Raw genomic sequence first — 20268 nt, forward strand, 5'->3', positions numbered from 1 at the left:
CATACATAGAGTACTACATGTATAGATAACCAGACCAGACCACATACATAGAGTACTACATGTAAAGATAACCAGACCACATACATAGTTTACTACATGTATAGATAACCAGACCAGACCACATACATAGAGTACAACATGTATAGATAACCAGACCAGACCACATACATAGAGTACTACATGTATAGATAACCAGACCACATACATAGAGTACTACATGTATAGATAACCAGACCACATACGTAGAGTACGACTTGTAAAGATAACCAGACCAGACCACAAACATAGAGTACTACATGTATAGATAACCAGACCACATACATAGAGTACTACATGTATAGATAACCAGACCAGACCACATACATAGAGTACTACATGTAAAGATAACCAGACCACATACATAGAGTACTACATGTATAGATAAACAGACCACATACATAGAGTACTACATGTAAAGATAACCAGACCAGACCACATACATATAGTACTACATGTAAAGATAACCAGACCACATACATAGAGTACTACATGTAAAGATAACCAGACCAGACCACATACATATAGTACTACATGTAAAGATAACCAGACCACATACATAGAGTACTACATGTCTAGATAACCAGACCAGACCACATACATAGAGTACTACATGTATAGATAACCAGACCAGACCACATACATAGAGTACTACATGTATAGATAACCAGACCAGACCACATACATAGAGTACTACATGTATAGATAACCAGACCACATACATAGAGTACTACATGTAAAGATAACCAGACCACATACATATAGTACTACATGTATAGATAACCAGACCGCATACATAGAGTACTATATGTATAGATAACCAGACCAGACCACATACATAGAGTACTACATGTATAGATAACCAGACCAGACCACATACATAGAGTACTACATGTATAGATAACCAGACCACATACATAGAGTACTACATGTATAGATAACCAGACCACATACATAGAGTACTACATGTAAAGATAACCAGACCAGACCACATACGTAGAGTACTACATGTAAAGATAACCAGACCAGACCGCATACATAGAGTACTACATGTATAGATAACCAGACCAGACCACATACATAGAGTACTACATGTATAGATAACCAGACCATACCACATACATAGAGTACGACATGTAAAGATAACCAGACCAGACCACATGCATAGAGTACAACATGTAAAGATAGCCAGACCACATACGTAGAGTACTACAGGTATAGATAACCAGACCACATACGTAGAGTACTACATGTAAAGATAACCAGACCAGACCACATACATAGAGTACAACATGTATAGATAACCAGACCAGACCACATGCATAGAGTACGACATGTAAAGATAACCAGACCACATACGTAGAGTACTACAGGTATAGATAACCAGACCACATACGTAGAGTACTACATGTAAAGATAACCAGACCAGACCGCATACATAGAGTACTACATGTATAGATAACCAGACCAGACCACATACATAGAGTACTACATGTATAGATAACCAGACCATACCACATACATAGAGTACGACATGTAAAGATAACCAGACCAGACCACATGCATAGAGTACGACATGTAAAGATAACCAGACCACATACGTAGAGTACTACAGGTATAGATAACCAGACCACATACGTAGAGTACTACATGTAAAGATAACCAGACCAGACCACATACATAGAGTACAACATGTATAGATAACCAGACCAGACCACATACATAGAGTACTACATGTATAGATAACCAGACCACATACGTAGAGTACGACTTGTAAAGATAACCAGACCAGACCACAAACATAGAGTACTACATGTATAGATAACCAGACCACATACATAGAGTACTACATGTAAAGATAACCAGACCAGACCACATACATATAGTACTACATGTATAGATAACCAGACCAGACCACATACATAGAGTACTACATGTATAGATAACCAGACCACATACATAGAGTACTACTGTACATGTAAAGATAACCAGACCACATACATATAGTACTACATGTATAGATAACCAGACCGCATACATAGAGTACTACATGTATAGATAACCATACCAGACCACATACATAGAGTACTACATGTATAGATAACCATACCAGACCACATACATAGAGTACTACATGTATAGATAACCAGACCAGACCACATACATAGAGTACTACATGTATAGATAACCAGACCAGACCACATACATAGAGTACTACATGTATAGATAACCAGACCATACCACATACATAGAGTACTACATGTATAGATAACCAGACCAGACCACATACATAGAGTACTACATGTATAGATAACCATACCAGACCACATACATAGAGTACTACATGTATAGATAACCATACCAGACCACATACATAGAGTACTACATGTATAGATAACCAGACCAGACCACATATAGACCAGGGCCTGGTTTTCCAAAAGCATCTGAAGGCTTAGTTCATCGTTAGAACCTTTGCAGGAGCATCATTAAATCTCCTAGCTGTTTCCCAAAGCCATCGCTACTACAGTTACACTTGAAAATTGTCGTTATTTAACACCTCAGGCCACTCCTAGAACAGCTAAGTCTGACGTTAATGCTTTTTTGCCCTCCGGTATGACTTTATAGACCGAAGATCTCCACTAAACACCAAATTAAGATGTTTATCTGTCTTTCTGTGACCGCTGATAACTTCAGAACGAATGGGACTAGAAATCTATTTGCAATTTTTACAAACAAGCTAATGATAAAAATATACTTTAATTGAAAACTGAGATGACTGCATAAACAGCCTACAGTATAGCCTAGATAAGTCTATATCATTCAATAATATTGAAATCTATTTCATTTTCATTCAATTGTAAGCGGCTGTCTGTAATTTTTGCCTCAATATATTTAATGATGTGTAACAATATGTGCACAGTGTGAGGGCAGTGTGTGTGAGAGGGGTACAGTAAGATACAGTAAGATACACTACATGTCCAAAAGTATGTGGACACCTGCTCGTCTAACATCTCATTCCAATATCATGGGCATTAATATTGAGTTGGTCCCCCCTTTGCTGCTATCATGGCCTCCACTCTCCTGGGAAGGCTTTCCAATAGATGTTGGAGCATTGTTCCAGGGACTTGCTTCCATTCAGCCACAAGCATTAGTGAGGTCGGGCATGGATGTTGGGTAATTAGGCCTGGCTCACAGTCAGCGTTCCTATTCGTCCCAAAGGTGTTCGATGGAGTTGAGGTCAGGGCTCTGTGTAGGCCAGTCAAGTTCTTCCACACCGTTCTCTGTACGTACATACCCCAACCAGAAGCCATGGATTACAGGCAACATTCGCACTGAGCTAAAGGTGAGAGATACCACTTTCAAAGTGCGGGACTCTTACCCGGAAGCATATAAGAAATCCTGTTATGCCCTCCGACGAACCATCCAACAGGGCTAACAGGGTCAATACAGGGCTAAGATTGAATCGTACTATACTGGCTCCGACGCTCGTCTTATGTGGCAGGGCTTGCAAACTATTACAGACTACAAAGGAAAGCACAGCCGCGAGCTGCCCAGTGACATGAGCCTACCAGACGAACTAAATCACTTCAATGCTCGCTTCGAGCCAACCTGAGTAAGACCTTTAAACAGGTCAACATTCACAAGGCTGCGGGGCCAGACGGATTACCAGGACGTGTGCTCCAGGCATGTGCTGCCCAACTGGCAGTTGTCTTCACTGACATTTTCAACCTGTCCCTGATTGAGTCTGTAATACCAACATGTTTCAAGCAGATCACCATAGTCCCTGTGCCCAAGAACACGAAGGCAACCTGCCTAAATGACTACAGACCCGTAGCACTCACGTCCATAGCCATGAAGTGCTTTGAAAGGCTGGTAATGGTTCACATCAACACCATTATCCCAGAAACCCTAGACCCAGTCCAATTTGCATACTGCCCAAACAGATCCACAGATGATGCAATCTCTATTGCACTCCACACTGCTTTATAGCTTCCCTACTGTTATAGCCTCACTACTGTATATAGCCCCGCTACTGTTATTTTTCAAGGTCTTTTTACTGTTGTTTTTATTTCTTTACTTACCTAATGTTCACCTAATACCTTTTTTGCGCAATTGGTTTTAGCCAGTAAGAAAGCATTTCGCTGTAAGGTCTACAGCTGTTGTATTCGGCACACGTGACAAATAAACTTTGATTTGATGATTCATCACTCCAGAGAATGCGTTTCCACTGCTCCAGAGTTCAATGGCGGGGCGCTTTACACCACACCAGCCGATACTTGGCATTGCACATCTATAGGCTGCTCGGCCATGGAAACCCATTTAATGAAGCTCCTGGTGAACAGTTCTTGTGCTGACGTTGCTTCCACATGCAGTTTGGAACTCGGAAGTGAGTGTTACAGACGATTTTTATGCCCTTCAGCACTCGGTGGTCCCGTTCTGTGAGGTTGTGGGGCCTACCACTTCACAGCTGAGCCTTTGTTGTTCCTAGACGTTTCCACTTCACAATAACATCACTTACAGTTGACCGGGGCAGCTCTAGCAGGGCAGACATTTAAGGACATGTTGGAAAGGTGGCATCCTATGACGGTGCCATGTTGAAAGTCACTGAGATCTTCAGTAAGGCCATTCTACCGTCAGTTAAGATTGCATGGCTGTGTGCTTGATTTTATACACCTGTCAGCAATGGGTGTGGCTGAAATAGCCAAATCCACTGATTTGAAAGGGTGTCCAAATACTTTTGTATATATAGTGTATTTATCCAGTGTTCCTCGTGTTCAGATTGTTTTTACAACATTTACACAACATTATTATAACCTTACTGAGTTCAGATGAAAACACAGTTCAGCGGAGAGCCTCCACATTCAGCGAGTTGTTATACATGTATCCAATTCCCTGTGATGGTGTTCAGCCTGTGATGGTGTTCAGCCTGTGATGGTGTTCAGCTTGACTTTAATTTGGCTGAGAGACACACAGTAGTAGTGGTCACAGGAGGCACCAGGCACGTGGTCCTACAGCCCCCTACTGAACATGTACTGTACTATCCTCTGGCTGCCCAGAGATTAGAGGGGGGGGGGGGGGGGGGTAGAGGAGAGAGGGGGGGGGGGGGGTAGAGGAGAGAGAGGGGGGGGGGGGAAGAGGAGAGAGAGGGGGGGGGGGGGGAGAGAGGGGGGGGTAGAGGAGAGAGAGGGGGGGGTAGAGGAGAGAGAGGGGGGGGTAGAGGAGAGAGAGAGGGGGGGTAGAGGAGAGAGAGAGGGGGGGTAGAGGAGAGAGAGAGGGCGGGTAGAGGAGAGAGAGAGGGCGGGTAGAGGAGAGAGAGAGGGAGAGAGGGCGGGTAGAGGAGAGAGGGGGGGTAGAGGAGAGAGGGGGGGGGTAGAGGAGAGGGGGTAGAGGAGAGAGAGAGGGGGGTAGAGGAGAGAGACGGGGGTAGAGGAGAGAGAGAGAGGGGGTAGAGGAGAGAGAGAGAGGGGTAGAGGAGAGAGAGAGAGGGGGGTAGAGGAGAGAGAGAGAGGGGGGTAGAGGAGAGAGAGAGAGGGGGGTAGAGGAGAGAGACGGGGTAGAGGAGAGAGAGAGGGGGTAGAGGAGAGAGAGAGGGGGGTAGAGGAGAGAGAGAGGGAGAGAGGGCGGGTAGAGGAGAGAGAGAGAGGGCGGGTAGAGGAGAGAGAGAGGGGGGGTAGAGGAGAGAGGGGGGTAGAGGAGAGAGAGGGGGGGGTAGATGAGAGAGAGGGGGGGTAGAGGAGAGAGAGGGGGGTAGAGGAGAGAGAGAGAGGGGGTAGAGGAGAGAGAGGGGGGGGGTAGAGGAGAGGGGGGGGTAGAGGAGAGGGGGGGTAGAGAAGAGAGGGGGGTAGAGGAGAGAGCGTAATATGAGACAGAGATGGATAGAATAGAGAGAGAGAGGGGGAGCGAGAGGTGGACGGACGGACGGACGTAGTCATAGCTTTCAGAGCATTACATATTCATGCATATGGATTTGAGCTCATCCATTAGTAAACCATCTGGACTGGATTTGTGCCTCAGCCAGAGACCATTGACCACAGCTACTGCATAGCACTGTTTCTGTTCTGACTGGAGCAGATGGCATCAGGAGAGGGCACGGAACACACACACACACTGACTAAGGCTACATCTTCTCACACACACATGCATACACCTACACACAGATTTACATCGTCAGCAAAAAGTAAAGATAACAAGCACACACACAGCCTACACCATGTCTATTCATACACTGACACAGACGCACACACACAGCCTACACCATGTCTATTCATACACTGACAGAGACGCACACACACAGCCTACATCATGTCTATTCATACACTGACACAGACGCACACACACAGCCTACACCATGTCTATTCATACACTGACACAGACGCACACACACAGCCTACACCATGTCTATTCATACACTGACACAGACGCACACACGGTATGCATCCTATTGGGGTAAAGTGTCAGCCAGTTGTGTTAAGCTAGGGACATGGGCAAGCCTGCGGACTCTCATTTGGGTTGAAATGTGGTTGGCTGCTCCCTCTGCACATTACTGTAACAATAGAAATACTGTGATGGTTGGTCCTGCGGCCATATTGAGTGAACCCATAGGAGTAAATCAAGGAAGAAAAGAGAACTGTGACTGACTGTCTGTCAGGACTGTGTCCTCTAGGATCCTGCTGTAACTCATTCTAGATCTGTTACACTGACTGTCTGTCTCTGTCTGTCATTTCCTCTGTGTCCTCTAGGTGGCTCACCTACCTGCTGCTACTGATTCTAGATCTGGTGATCTGTCTGGTGGCTTGCCTGGGCCTAGCCAAACAGTCTCGCTGGCTGCTGACAACGTGAGTAGCCTACCGTTACTGTTCTGTTACTGTTCTGTCCCTGTTTCTGTCCCTGTTACTGTTCTGTTACTGTTCTCTGCCTGTTGCTCTTCTGCCCCGTAACTGTTCTGCCCCTGTTACTGTTCTGGCCCTGTTACTGTTCTGTTACTGTTCTGTTACTGTTCTCTGCCTGTTGCTCTTCTGCCCCGTAACTGTTCTGTCCCTGTTACTGTTCTGTTACTGTTCTCTGCCTGTTGCTCTTCTGCCCCGTAACTGTTCTGCCCCTGTTACTGTTCTGGCCCTGTTACTGTTCTGGCCCTGTTACTGTTCTGGCCCTGTTACTGTTCTGGCCCTGTTACTGTTCTGTTACTGTTCTCTGCCTGTTGCTCTTCTGCCCCGTAACTGTTCTGCCCCTGTTACTGTTCTGTTACTGTTACTGTTCTGTTACTGTTCTGTTACTGTTACTGTTCTGTTACTGTTCTATATCTGTTACTGTTCTATCCCTGTTACTGTTCTGTTACTGTTCTATCCATGTTACTGTTCTGTTACTGTTCTATCCCTGTTACTGTTCTGTTACTGTTCTATCCCTGTTACTGTTCTGTTACTGTTCTGGCCCTGTTACTGTTCTGTTACTGTTCTATCCCTGTTACTGTTCTATCCCTGTTACTGTTCTGTTACTGTTCTCTGCCTGTTGCTCTTCTGCCCCGTAACTGTTCTGCCCCTGTTACTGTTCTGTTACTGTTACTGTTCTGTTACTGTTCTGTTACTGTTACTGTTCTGTTACTGTTCTATCACTGTTACTGTTCTATCCCTGTTACTGTTCTGTTACTGTTCTATCCATGTTACTGTTCTGTTACTGTTCTATCCCTGTTGCTGTTCTGTTACTGTTCTATCCCTGTTACTGTTCTGTTACTGTTCTGGCCCTGTTACTGTTCTATCCCTGTTACTGTTCTATCCCTGTTACTGTTCTATCCCTGTTACTGTTCTGTTACTGTTCTGCCTGTTACTGTTCTGCCCCATAACTGTTCTGCCCCTGTTACTGTTCTGTCTGTTACTGTTCTGCCCCTGTTACTGTTCTGCCCCTGTTACTGTTCTGTCCTTGTTACTGTTCTGTTACTGTTCTGCCCCGTAACTGTTCTGCCCCTGTTACTGTTCTGTTACTGTTCTGCCCCTGTTACTGTTCTGGCCCTGTTACTGTTCTGCCCCGTAACTGTTCTGTTACTGTTCTATCCCTGTTACTGTTCTGTTACTGTTCTTCCCCTGTTACTGTTCTGGCCCTGTTACTGTTCTGCCCCGTAACTGTTCTGTTACTGTTCTATCCCTGTTACTGTTCTGTTACTGTTCTGGCCCTGTTACTGTTCTGCCCCTGTTACTGTTCTGTTACTGTTCTATCCCTGTTACTGTTCTATCCCTGTTACTGTTCTGTTACTGTTCTGCCCCTGTTACTGTCCTGCCCCTGTTACTGTTCTGCCCGTAACTGTTCTATCCCTGTTACTGTTCTGTTACTGTTCTGCCCCTGTTACTGTTCTGTCCCTGTTACTGTTCTGGCCCTGTTACTGTTCTGCCCCTGTTACTGTTCTGTCTGTTACTGTTCTGCCCCTGTTACTGTTCTGCCCCTGTTACTGTTCTGCCCCTGTTACTGTTCTGTTTTGTTACTGTTCTGTTACTGTTCTGCCCCGTAACTGTTCTGCCCCTGTTACTGTTCTGTTACTGTTCTGCCCCGTAACTGTTCTGCCCCTGTTACTGTCCCTGTTACTGTTCTGCCCCTGTTACTGTTCTGCCCCTGTTACTGTTCTGTCCTTGTTACTGTTCTGTTACTGTTCTGCCCCTGTTACTGTTCTGCCCCTGTTACTGTTCTGCCCCTGTTACTGTTCTGTCCTTGTTACTGTTCTGTTACTGTTCTGCCCCTGTTACTGTTCTGCCCCTGTTACTGTTCTGTCCTTGTTACTGTTCTGTTACTGTTCTGCCCCGTAACTGTTCTGCCCCTGTTACTGTTCTGTTACTGTTCTGCCCCGTAACTGTTCTGCCCCTGTTACTGTCCCTGTTACTGTCCCTGTTACTGTTCTGCCCCTGTTACTGTTCTGCCCCTGTTACTGTTCTGTCCTTGTTACTGTTCTGTTACTGTTCTGTTACTGTTCTGTTACTGTTCTGTCCTTGTTACTGTTCTGTTACTGTTCTGTTACTGTTCTGCCCCTGTTACTGTTCTGTCCTTGTTACTGTTCTGTTACTGTTCTGCCCCTGTTACTGTTCTGCCCCTGTTACTGTTCTGTCCTTGTTACTGTTCTGTTACTGTTCTGCCCCTGTTACTGTTCTGCCCCTGTTACTGTTCTGTCCTTGTTACTGTTCTGTTACTGTTCTGCCCCTGTTACTGTTCTGTCCCTGTTCTGCCCCGTAACTGTTCTGCCCTTGTTACTGTTCTATCCCTGTTACTGTTCTGTCCTTGTTACTGTTCTGTTACTGTTCTGCCCCATAACAGTTCTGCCCCTGTTACTCTTCTGTTACTGTTCTGCCCCTGTTACTGTTCTGGCCCTGTTACTGTTCTGCCCCATAACTGTTTCTGTTACTGTTCTATCCCTGTTACTGTTCTGTTACTGTTCTGCCCCGTAACTGTTCTATCCCTGTTACTGTTCTGTTACTGTTCTGTTACTGTTCTGGCCCTGTTACTGTTCTGCCCCGTAACTGTTCTGTTACTGTTCTATCCCTGTTACTGTTCTGTTACTGTTCTGGCCCTGTTACTGTTCTGCCCCTGTTACTGTTCTGTTACTGTTCTATCCCTGTTACTGTTCTGTTACTGTTCTGCCCCGTAACTGTTCTATCCCTGTTACTGTTCTGTTACTGTTCTGTCCCTGTTACTGTTTCTGCCCCTGTTACTGTTCTGCCCCTGTTACTGTTCTGCCCCTGTTACTGTTCTGTCCTTGTTACTGTTCTGTTACTGTTCTGCCCCGTAACTGTTCTGCCCCTGTTACTGTTCTGTTACTGTTACTGTTACTGTTCTGTTACTGTTCTATCCCTGTTACTGTTCTATCCCTGTTACTGTTCTGTTACTGTTACTGTTCTGTTACTGTTCTGGCCCTGTTACTGTTCTGTTACTGTTCTATCCCTGTTACTGTTCTATCCCTGTTACTGTTCTGTTACTGTTCTGGCCCTGTTACTGTTCTGTTACTGTTCTGCCCCGTAACTGTTCTGTCCCTGTTACTGTTCTGTTACTGTTACTGTTCTGGCCCTGTTCTATCCCTGTTACTGTTCTGTTACTGTTCTGCCCCTGTTACTGTTCTATCCCTGTTACTGTTCTGGCCCTGTTACTGTTCTATCCCTGTTACTGTTCTGGCCCTGTTACTGTTCTGCCCCTGTTACTGTTCTGTTACTGTTCTGCCCCTGTTACTGTTCTGTAACTGTTCTATCCCTGTTACTGTTCTGGCCCTGTTACTGTTCTGCCCGTAACTGTTCTGTTACTGTTCTATCCCTGTTACTGTTCTGTTACTGTTCTGGCCCTGTTACTGTTCTGGTCCTGTTACTGTTCTGGCCCTGTTACTGTTCTGGCCCTGTTACTGTTCTGGCCCTGTTACTGTTCTGGCCCTGTTACTGTTCTGGTCCTGTTACTGTTCTGGCACTGTTCTGGCCCTGTTACTGTTCTGTTCCTGTTCTGGCCCTGTTACTGTTCTGGCCCTGTTACTGTTCTGGCCCTGTTACTGTTCTGGCCCTGTTACTGTTCTGGCCCTGTTACTGTTCTGGTCCTGTTACTGTTCTGGCACTGTTCTGGCCCCGTAACTGTTCTGCCCCTGTTACTGTTCTGTTACTGTTACTGTTCTGTTACTGTTCTATCCCTGTTACTGTTCTATCCCTGTTACTGTTCTGTTACTGTTCTGTTACTGTTCTGTTACTGTTCTGGCCCTGTTACTGTTCTGTTACTGTTCTATCCCTGTTACTGTTCTATCCCTGTTACTGTTCTGCCCCGTAACTGTTCTGTCCCTGTTACTGTTCTGTTACTGTTACTGTTCTGGCCCTGTTCTATCCCTGTTACTGTTCTGTTACTGTTCTATCCCTGTTACTGTTCTATCCCTGTTACTGTTCTGTTACTGTTCTATCCATGTTACTGTTCTGTTACTGTTCTATCCCTGTTACTGTTCTGTTACTGTTCTATCCCTGTTACTGTTCTGTTACTGTTCTGGCCCTGTTACTGTTCTGTTACTGTTCTATCCCTGTTACTGTTCTATCCCTGTTACTGTTCTATCCCTGTTACTGTTCTGTTACTGTTCTCTGCCTGTTGCTCTTCTGCCCCGTAACTGTTCTGCCCCTGTTACTGTTCTGTTACTGTTCTGTTACTGTTCTGTTACTGTTACTGTTCTGTTACTGTTCTATCACTGTTACTGTTCTATCCCTGTTACTGTTCTGTTACTGTTCTATCCATGTTACTGTTCTGTTACTGTTCTATCCCTGTTGCTGTTCTGTTACTGTTCTATCCCTGTTACTGTTCTGTTACTGTTCTGGCCATGTTACTGTTCTATCCCTGTTACTGTTCTATCCCTGTTACTGTTCTATCCCTGTTACTGTTCTGTTACTGTTCTGCCTGTTACTGTTCTGCCCCATAACTGTTCTGCCCCTGTTACTGTTCTGTCTGTTACTGTTCTGCCCCTGTTACTGTTCTGCCCCTGTTACTGTTCTGTCCTTGTTACTGTTCTGTTACTGTTCTGCCCCGTAACTGTTCTGCCCCTGTTACTGTTCTGTTACTGTTCTGCCCCTGTTACTGTTCTGGCCCTGTTGCTGTTCTGCCCCGTAACTGTTCTGTTACTGTTCTATCCCTGTTACTGTTCTGTTACTGTTCTTCCCCTGTTACTGTTCTGGCCCTGTTACTGTTCTGCCCCGTAACTGTTCTGTTACTGTTCTATCCCTGTTACTGTTCTGTTACTGTTCTGGCCCTGTTACTGTTCTGCCCCTGTTACTGTTCTGTTACTGTTCTATCCCTGTTACTGTTCTATCCCTGTTACTGTTCTGTTACTGTTCTGCCCCTGTTACTGTTCTGCCCCTGTTACTGTTCTGCCCCGTAACTGTTCTATCCCTGTTACTGTTCTGTTACTGTTCTGCCCCTGTTACTGTTCTGTCCCTGTTACTGTTCTGGCCCTGTTACTGTTCTGCCCCTGTTACTGTTCTGTCTGTTACTGTTCTGCCCCTGTTACTGTTCTGCCCCTGTTACTGTTCTGCCCCTGTTACTGTTCTGTCCTTGTTACTGTTCTGTTACTGTTCTGGCCCCGTAACTGTTCTGCCCCTGTTACTGTTCTGTTACTGTTCTGCCCCGTAACTGTTCTGCCCCTGTTACTGTCCCTGTTACTGTTCTGCCCCTGTTACTGTTCTGCCCCTGTTACTGTTCTGTCCTTGTTACTGTTTCTGTTACTGTTCTGCCCCTGTTACTGTTCTGCCCCTGTTACTGTTCTGCCCTGTTACTGTTCTGTCCTTGTTACTGTTCTGTTACTGTTCTGCCCCTGTTACTGTTCTGCCCCTGTTACTGTTCTGTCCTTGTTACTGTTCTGTTACTGTTCTGCCCCGTAACTGTTCTGCCCCTGTTACTGTTCTGTTACTGTTCTGCCCCGTAACTGTTCTGCCCCTGTTACTGTTCTGCCCCATAACTGTTCTGCCCCTGTTACTGTTCTGTCTGTTACTGTTCTGCCCCTGTTACTGTTCTGCCCCTGTTACTGTTCTGTCCTTGTTACTGTTCTGTTACTGTTCTGCCCCGTAACTGTTCTGCCCTGTTACTGTTCTGTTACTGTTCTGCCCCTGTTACTGTTCTGGCCCTGTTGCTGTTCTGCCCCGTAACTGTTCTGTTACTGTTCTATCCCTGTTACTGTTCTGTTACTGTTCTTCCCCTGTTTACTGTTCTGGCCCTGTTACTGTTCTGCCCCGTAACTGTTCTGTTACTGTTCTATCCCTGTTACTGTTCTGTTACTGTTCTGGCCCTGTTACTGTTCTGCCCCTGTTACTGTTCTGTTACTGTTCTATCCCTGTTACTGTTCTATCCCTGTTACTGTTCTGTTACTGTTCTGCCCCTGTTACTGTTCTGCCCCTGTTACTGTTCTGCCCCGTAACTGTTCTATCCCTGTTACTGTTCTGTTACTGTTCTGCCCTGTTACTGTTCTGTCCCTGTTACTGTTCTGGCCCTGTTACTGTTCTGCCCCTGTTACTGTTCTGTCTGTTACTGTTCTGCCCCTGTTACTGTTCTGCCCCTGTTACTGTTCTGCCCCTGTTACTGTTCTGTCCTTGTTACTGTTCTGTTACTGTTCTGCCCCGTAACTGTTCTGCCCCTGTTACTGTTCTGTTACTGTTCTGCCCCGTAACTGTTCTGCCCCTGTTACTGTCCCTGTTACTGTTCTGCCCCTGTTACTGTTCTGCCCCTGTTACTGTTCTGTCCTTGTTACTGTTCTGTTACTGTTCTGCCCCTGTTACTGTTCTGCCCCTGTTACTGTTCTGCCCCTGTTACTGTTCTGTCCTTGTTACTGTTCTGTTACTGTTCTGCCCCTGTTACTGTTCTGCCCCTGTTACTGTTCTGTCCTTGTTACTGTTCTGTTACTGTTCTGCCCCGTAACTGTTCTGCCCCTGTTACTGTTCTGTTACTGTTCTGCCCCGTTAACTGTTCTGCCCCTGTTACTGTCCCTGTTACTGTCCCTGTTACTGTTTGGCCCCTGTTACTGTTCTGCCCCTGTTACTGTTCTGTCCTTGTTACTGTTCTGTTACTGTTCTGTTACTGTTCTGTTACTGTTCTGTCCTTGTTACTGTTCTGTTACTGTTCTGTTACTGTTCTGCCCCTGTTACTGTTCTGTCCTTGTTACTGTTCTGTTACTGTTCTGCCCCTGTTACTGTTCTGGCCCCTGTTACTGTTTCTGTCCTTGTTACTGTTCTGTTACTGTTCTGCCCCTGTTACTGTTCTGCCCCTGTTACTGTTCTGTCCTTGTTACTGTTCTGTTACTGTTCTGCCCCTGTTTACTGTTCTGTCCCTGTTCTGCCCCGTAACTGTTCTGCCCTTGTTACTGTTCTATCCCTGTTACTGTTCTGTCCTTGTTACTGTTCTGTTACTGTTCTGCCCCATAAACTGTTCTGCCCCTGTTACTGTTCTGTTACTGTTCTGCCCCTGTTACTGTTCTGGCTCTGTTACTGTTCTGCCCCATAACTGTTCTGTTACTGTTCTATCCCTGTTACTGTTCTGTTACTGTTCTGCCCCTAACTGTTCTATCCCTGTTACTGTTCTGTTACTGTTCTGCCCCTGTTACTGTTCTGGCCCTGTTACTGTTCTGCCCCGTAACTGTTCTGTTACTGTTCTATCCCTGTTACTGTTCTGTTACTGTTCTGGCCCTGTTACTGTTCTGCCCCTGTTACTGTTCTGTTACTGTTCTATCCCTGTTACTGTTCTGTTACTGTTCTGCCCCCGTAACTGTTCTATCCCTGTTACTGTTCTGTTACTGTTCTGTCCCTGTTACTGTTCTGCCCTGTTACTGTTCTGCCCCTGTTACTGTTCTGCCCCTGTTACTGTTCTGTCCTTGTTACTGTTCTGTTACTGTTCTGCCCCGTAACTGTTCTGCCCCTGTTACTGTTCTGTTACTGTTACTGTTACTGTTCTGTTACTGTTCTATCCCTGTTACTGTTCTATCCCTGTTACTGTTCTGTTACTGTTCTGGCCCTGTTACTGTTCTGTTACTGTTCTGCCCCGTAACTGTTCTGTCCCTGTTACTGTTCTGTTACTGTTACTGTTCTGGCCCTGTTCTATCCCTGTTACTGTTCTGTTACTGTTCTGCCCCTGTTACTGTTCTAATCCCTGTTACTGTTCTGGTCCTGTTAACTGTTCTATCCCTGTTACTGTTCTGGCCCTGTTACTGTTCTGTTACTGTTCTATCCCTGTTACTGTTCTATCCCTGTTACTGTTCTGTTACTGTTCTGGCCCTGTTACTGTTCTGTTACTGTTCTGCCCCGTAACTGTTCTGTCCCTGTTACTGTTCTGTTACTGTTCTGGCCCTGTTCTATCCCTGTTACTGTTCTGTTACTGTTCTGCCCCTGTTACTGTTCTATCCCTGTTACTGTTCTGGCCCTGTTACTGTTCTATCCCTGTTACTGTTCTGGCCCTGTTACTGTTCTGCCCCTGTTACTGTTCTGTTACTGTTCTGCCCCTGTTACTGTTCTGTTACTGTTCTATCCCTGTTACTGTTCTGGCCCTGTTACTGTTCTGCCCCGTAACTGTTCTGTTACTGTTCTGCCCCTGTTACTGTTCTGGCCCTGTTACTGTTCTGCCCCGTAACTGTTCTGTTACTGTTCTATCCCTGTTACTGTTCTGTTACTGTTCTGGCCCTGTTACTGTTCTGCCCCTGTTACTGTTCTGTTACTGTTCTATCCCTGTTACTGTTCTGTTACTGTTCTGCCCCGTAACTGTTCTATCCCTGTTACTGTTCTGTTACTGTTCTGTCCCTGTTACTGTTCTGCCCCTGTTACTGTTCTGCCCCTGTTACTGTTCTGCCCCTGTTACTGTTCTGTCCTTGTTACTGTTCTGTTACTGTTCTGCCCCGTAACTGTTCTGCCCCTGTTACTGTTCTGTTACTGTTACTGTTACTGTTCTGTTACTGTTCTATCCCTGTTACTGTTCTATCCCTGTTACTGTTCTGTTACTGTTCTGGCCCTGTTACTGTTCTGTTACTGTTCTGCCCCGTAACTGTTCTGTCCCTGTTACTGTTCTGTTACTGTTACTGTTCTGGCCCTGTTCTATCCCTGTTACTGTTCTGTTACTGTTCTGCCCCTGTTACTGTTCTATCCCTGTTACTGTTCTGGTCCTGTTACTGTTCTATCCCTGTTACTGTTCTGGCCCTGTTACTGTTCTGTTACTGTTCTATCCCTGTTACTGTTCTATCCCTGTTACTGTTCTGTTACTGTTCTGGCCCTGTTACTGTTCTGTTACTGTTCTGCCCCGTAACTGTTCTGTCCCTGTTACTGTTCTGTTACTGTTCTGGCCCTGTTCTATCCCTGTTACTGTTCTGTTACTGTTCTGCCCCTGTTACTGTTCTATCCCTGTTACTGTTCTGGCCCTGTTACTGTTCTATCCCTGTTACTGTTCTGGCCCTGTTACTGTTCTGCCCCTGTTACTGTTCTGTTACTGTTCTGCCCCTGTTACTGTTCTGTTACTGTTCTATCCCTGTTACTGTTCTGGCCCTGTTACTGTTCTGCCCCGTAACTGTTCTGTTACTGTTCTATCCCTGTTACTGTTCTGTTACTGTTCTGGCCCTGTTACTGTTCTGGTCCTGTTACTGTTCTGGCCCTGTTACTGTTCTGGCCCTGTTACTGTTCTGGCCCTGTTACTGTTCTGGCCCTGTTACTGTTCTGGTCCTGTTACTGTTCTGGCACTGTTCTGGCCCTGTTACTGTTCTGTTCCTGTTCTGGCCCTGTTACTGTTCTGGCCCTGTTACTGTTCTGGCCCTGTTACTGTTCTGGCCCTGTTACTGTTCTGGTCCTGTTACTGTTCTGGCACTGTTCTGGCCCCGTAACTGTTTCTGCCCCTGTTACTGTTCTGTTACTGTTACTGTTCTGTTACTGTTCTATCCCTGTTACTGTTCTATCCCTGTTACTGTTCTGTTACTGTTCTGTTACTGTTCTGTTACTGTTCTGGCCCTGTTACTGTTCTGTTACTGTTCTATCCCTGTTACTGTTCTATCCCTGTTACTGTTCTGCCCCGTAACTGTTCTGTCCCTGTTACTGTTCTGTTACTGTTACTGTTCTGGCCCTGTTCTATCCCTGTTACTGTTCTGTTACTGTTCTGCCCCTGTTACTGTTCTATCCCTGTTACTGTTCTGGTCCTGTTACTGTTCTGGTCCTGTTACTGTTCTGGCCCTGTTACTGTTCTATCCCTGTTACTGTTCTGGCCCTGTTACTGTTCTGCCCCTGTTACTGTTCTGTTACTGTTCTGCCCCTGTTACTGTTCTGTTACTGTTCTATCCCTGTTACTGTTCTGGCCCTGTTACTGTTCTGCCCCGTAACTGTTCTGTTACTCTTCTATCCCTGTTACTGTTCTGTTACTGTTCTGGCCCTGTTACTGTTCTGGTCCTGTTACTGTTCTGGCCCTGTTACTGTTCTGGCCCTGTTACTGTTCTGGTCCTGTTACTGTTCTGTTCGTGTTCTGGCCCTGTTACTGTTCTGTTCCTGTTCTGGCCCTGTTACTGTTCTATTCCTGTTCTGGCCCTGTTACTGTTCTGCCCCTGTTACTGTTCTGGCCCTGTTACTGTTCTGCCCCTGTTACTGTTCTGGCCCTGTTACTGTTCTGGCCCTGTTACTGTTCTGGCCCTGTTACTGTTCTGGCCCTGTTACTGTTCTGCCCCTGTTACTGTTCTACCCCTGTTACTGTTCTGGCCCTGTTCTGGCCCTGTTACTGTTCTGCCCCTGTTACTGTTCTGTCCCTGTTCTGCCCATGTTACTGTTCTATCCCTGTTACTGTTCTGGCCCTGTTACTGTTCTGGCCCTGTTACTGTTCTGGCCCTGTTACTGTTCTGGCCCTGTTACTGTTCTGGTCCTGTTACTGTTCTGGCACTGTTCTGGCCCTGTTACTGTTCTGTTCCTGTTCTGGCCCTGTTACTGTTCTGGCCCTGTTACTGTTCTGGCCCTGTTACTGTTCTGGCCCTGTTACTGTTCTGGTCCTGTTACTGTTCTGGCACTGTTCTGGCCCCGTAACTGTTCTGCCCCTGTTACTGTTCTGTTACTGTTACTGTTCTGTTACTGTTCTATCCCTGTTACTGTTCTATCCCTGTTACTGTTCTGTTACTGTTCTGTTACTGTTCTGTTACTGTTCTGGCCCTGTTACTGTTCTGTTACTGTTCTATCCCTGTTACTGTTCTATCCCTGTTACTGTTCTGCCCCGTAACTGTTCTGTCCCTGTTACTGTTCTGTTACTGTTACTGTTCTGGCCCTGTTCTATCCCTGTTACTGTTCTGTTACTGTTCTGCCCCTGTTACTGTTCTATCCCTGTTACTGTTCTGGTCCTGTTACTGTTCTGGTCCTGTTACTGTTCTGGCCCTGTTACTGTTCTATCCCTGTTACTGTTCTGGCCCTGTTACTGTTCTGCCCCTGTTACTGTTCTGTTACTGTTCTGCCCCTGTTACTGTTCTGTTACTGTTCTATCCCTGTTACTGTTCTGGCCCTGTTACTGTTCTGCCCCGTAACTGTTCTGTTACTCTTCTATCCCTGTTACTGTTCTGTTACTGTTCTGGCCCTGTTACTGTTCTGGTCCTGTTACTGTTCTGGCCCTGTTACTGTTCTGGCCCTGTTACTGTTCTGGTCCTGTTACTGTTCTGTTCGTGTTCTGGCCCTGTTACTGTTCTGTTCCTGTTCTGGCCCTGTTACTGTTCTATTCCTGTTCTGGCCCTGGTTACTGTTCTGCCCCTGTTACTGTTCTGGCCCTGTTACTGTTCTGCCCCTGTTACTGTTCTGGCCCTGTTACTGTTCTGGCCCTGTTACTGTTCTGGCCCTGTTACTGTTCTGGCCCTGTTACTGTTCTGCCCTGTTACTGTTCTACCCCTGTTACTGTTCTGGCCCTGTTCTGGCCCTGTTACTGTTCTGCCCCTGTTACTGTTCTGTCCCTGTTCTGCCCATGTTACTGTTCTATCCCTGTTACTGTTCTATCCCTGTTACTGTTCTGTCCCTGTTCTGCCCCTGTTACTGTTCTATCCCTGTTACTGTTCTGCCCCTGTTACTGTTCTGTTACTGTTCTATCCCTGTTACTGTCTATCCCTGTTACTGTTCTGTTACTGTTCTGCCCCTGTTACTGTTCTGTTACTGTTCTATCCCTGTTACTGTTCTCCCCCTGTTACTGTTCTGTTACTGTTCTATCCCTGTTACTGTTCTGCCCCTGTTACTGTTCTGTTACTGTTCTATCCCTGTTACTGTTCTATCCCTGTTACTGTTCTATCCCTGTTACTGTTCTATCCCTGTTACTGTTCTGTCCCTGTTCTGCCCCTGTTACTGTTCTGTCCCTGTTCTGCCCCTGTTACTGTTCTATCCCTGTTACTGTTCTATCCCTGTTACTGTTCTGTCCCTGTTCTGCCCCTGTTACTGTTTTGTCCCTGTTACTGTTCTGTCCCTGTTCTGCCCCTGTCCCTGTTCTGTCCCTGTTACTGTTCTATCCCTGTTACTGTTCTATCCCTGTTACTGTTCTGTCCCTGTTCTGCCCCTGTTACTGTTCTGTCCCTGTTACTGTTCTATCCCTGTTACTGTTCTGCCCCTGTTACTGTTCTGTCCCTGTTACTGTTCTGCCCCTGTTACTGTTCTGCCCCTGTTACTGTTCTGTCCCTGTTACTGTTCTATCCCTGTTACTGTTCTATCCCTGTTACTGTTCTGTTACTGTTCTGCCCCTGTTACTGTTCTGCCCCGTAACTGTTCTGTTACTGTTCTATCCCTGTTACTGTTCTGGTCCTGTTACTGTTCTGGTCCTGTTACTGTTCTGGCCCTGTTACTGTTCTGGCCCTGTTACTGTTCTGGCCCTGTTACTGTTCTGGTCCTGTTACTGTTCTGGTCCTGTTACTGTTCTGGCCCTGTTACTGTTCTGTTACTGTTCTGGCCCTGTTACTGTTCTGTTCCTGTTCTGGCCCTGTTACTGTTCTGGCCCTGTTACTGTTCTGTTCCTGTTCTGGCCCTGTTACTGTTCTGTCCCTGTTCTGCCCCTGTTACTGTTCTGTCCCTGTTACTGTTCTGCCCCTGTCCCTGTTCTGCCCCTGTCCCTGTTCTGCCCCTGTTACTTTTCTGTCCCTGTTACTGTTCTGCCCCTGTTACTGTTCTGCCCCTGTTACTGTTCTATCCCTGTTACTGTTCTATCCCTGTTACTGTTCTATCCCTGTTACTGTTCTGTCCCTGTTCTGCCCCTGTTACTGTTTTGTCCCTGTTACTGTTCTGTCCCTGTTCTGCCCCTGTCCCTGTTCTGTCCCTGTTACTGTTCTATCCCTGTTACTGTTCTATCCCTGTTACTGTTCTGTCCCTGTTCTGCCCCTGTTACTGTTCTGTCCCTGTTACTGTTCTATCCCTGTTACTGTTCTGCCCCTGTTACTGTTCTGTCCCTGTTACTGTTCTGCCCCTGTTACTGTTCTGCCCCTGTTACTGTTCTGTCCCTGTTACTGTTCTATCCCTGTTACTGTTCTATCCCTGTTACTGTTCTGTTACTGTTCTGCCCCTGTTACTGTTCTGCCCCGTAACTGTTCTGTTACTGTTCTATCCCTGTTACTGTTCTGGTCCTGTTACTGTTCTGGTCCTGTTACTGTTCTGGCCCTGTTACTGTTCTGGCCCTGTTACTGTTCTGGCCCTGTTACTGTTCTGGTCCTGTTACTGTTCTGGTCCTGTTACTGTTCTGGCCCTGTTACTGTTCTGTTACTGTTCTGGCCCTGTTACTGTTCTGTTCCTGTTCTGGCCCTGTTAC

General features: G+C 46.2%; 1 protein-coding gene across 3 annotated transcripts in view; it reads left to right on the top strand.

Moving 5' to 3' along the window:
- The window catches only part of LOC109900070 (protein tweety homolog 2-like), a 131914-nt gene that overhangs the window by 79169 nt on the left and 32477 nt on the right, over positions 1–20268 (top strand). For all 3 annotated transcript variants that reach the window (XM_031835238.1, XM_031835237.1, XM_031835239.1), the window contains exon 5: positions 6777–6872. In XM_031835238.1, the coding sequence (XP_031691098.1) occupies positions 6777–6872 (96 nt within the window). The remainder of the gene's footprint in view (positions 1–6776; positions 6873–20268) is intronic.

This window comes from Oncorhynchus kisutch, linkage group LG11, assembly GCF_002021735.2.
Source record: "Oncorhynchus kisutch isolate 150728-3 linkage group LG11, Okis_V2, whole genome shotgun sequence".
In the NCBI taxonomy this organism is placed as follows: Eukaryota; Metazoa; Chordata; class Actinopteri; order Salmoniformes; family Salmonidae; genus Oncorhynchus; species Oncorhynchus kisutch.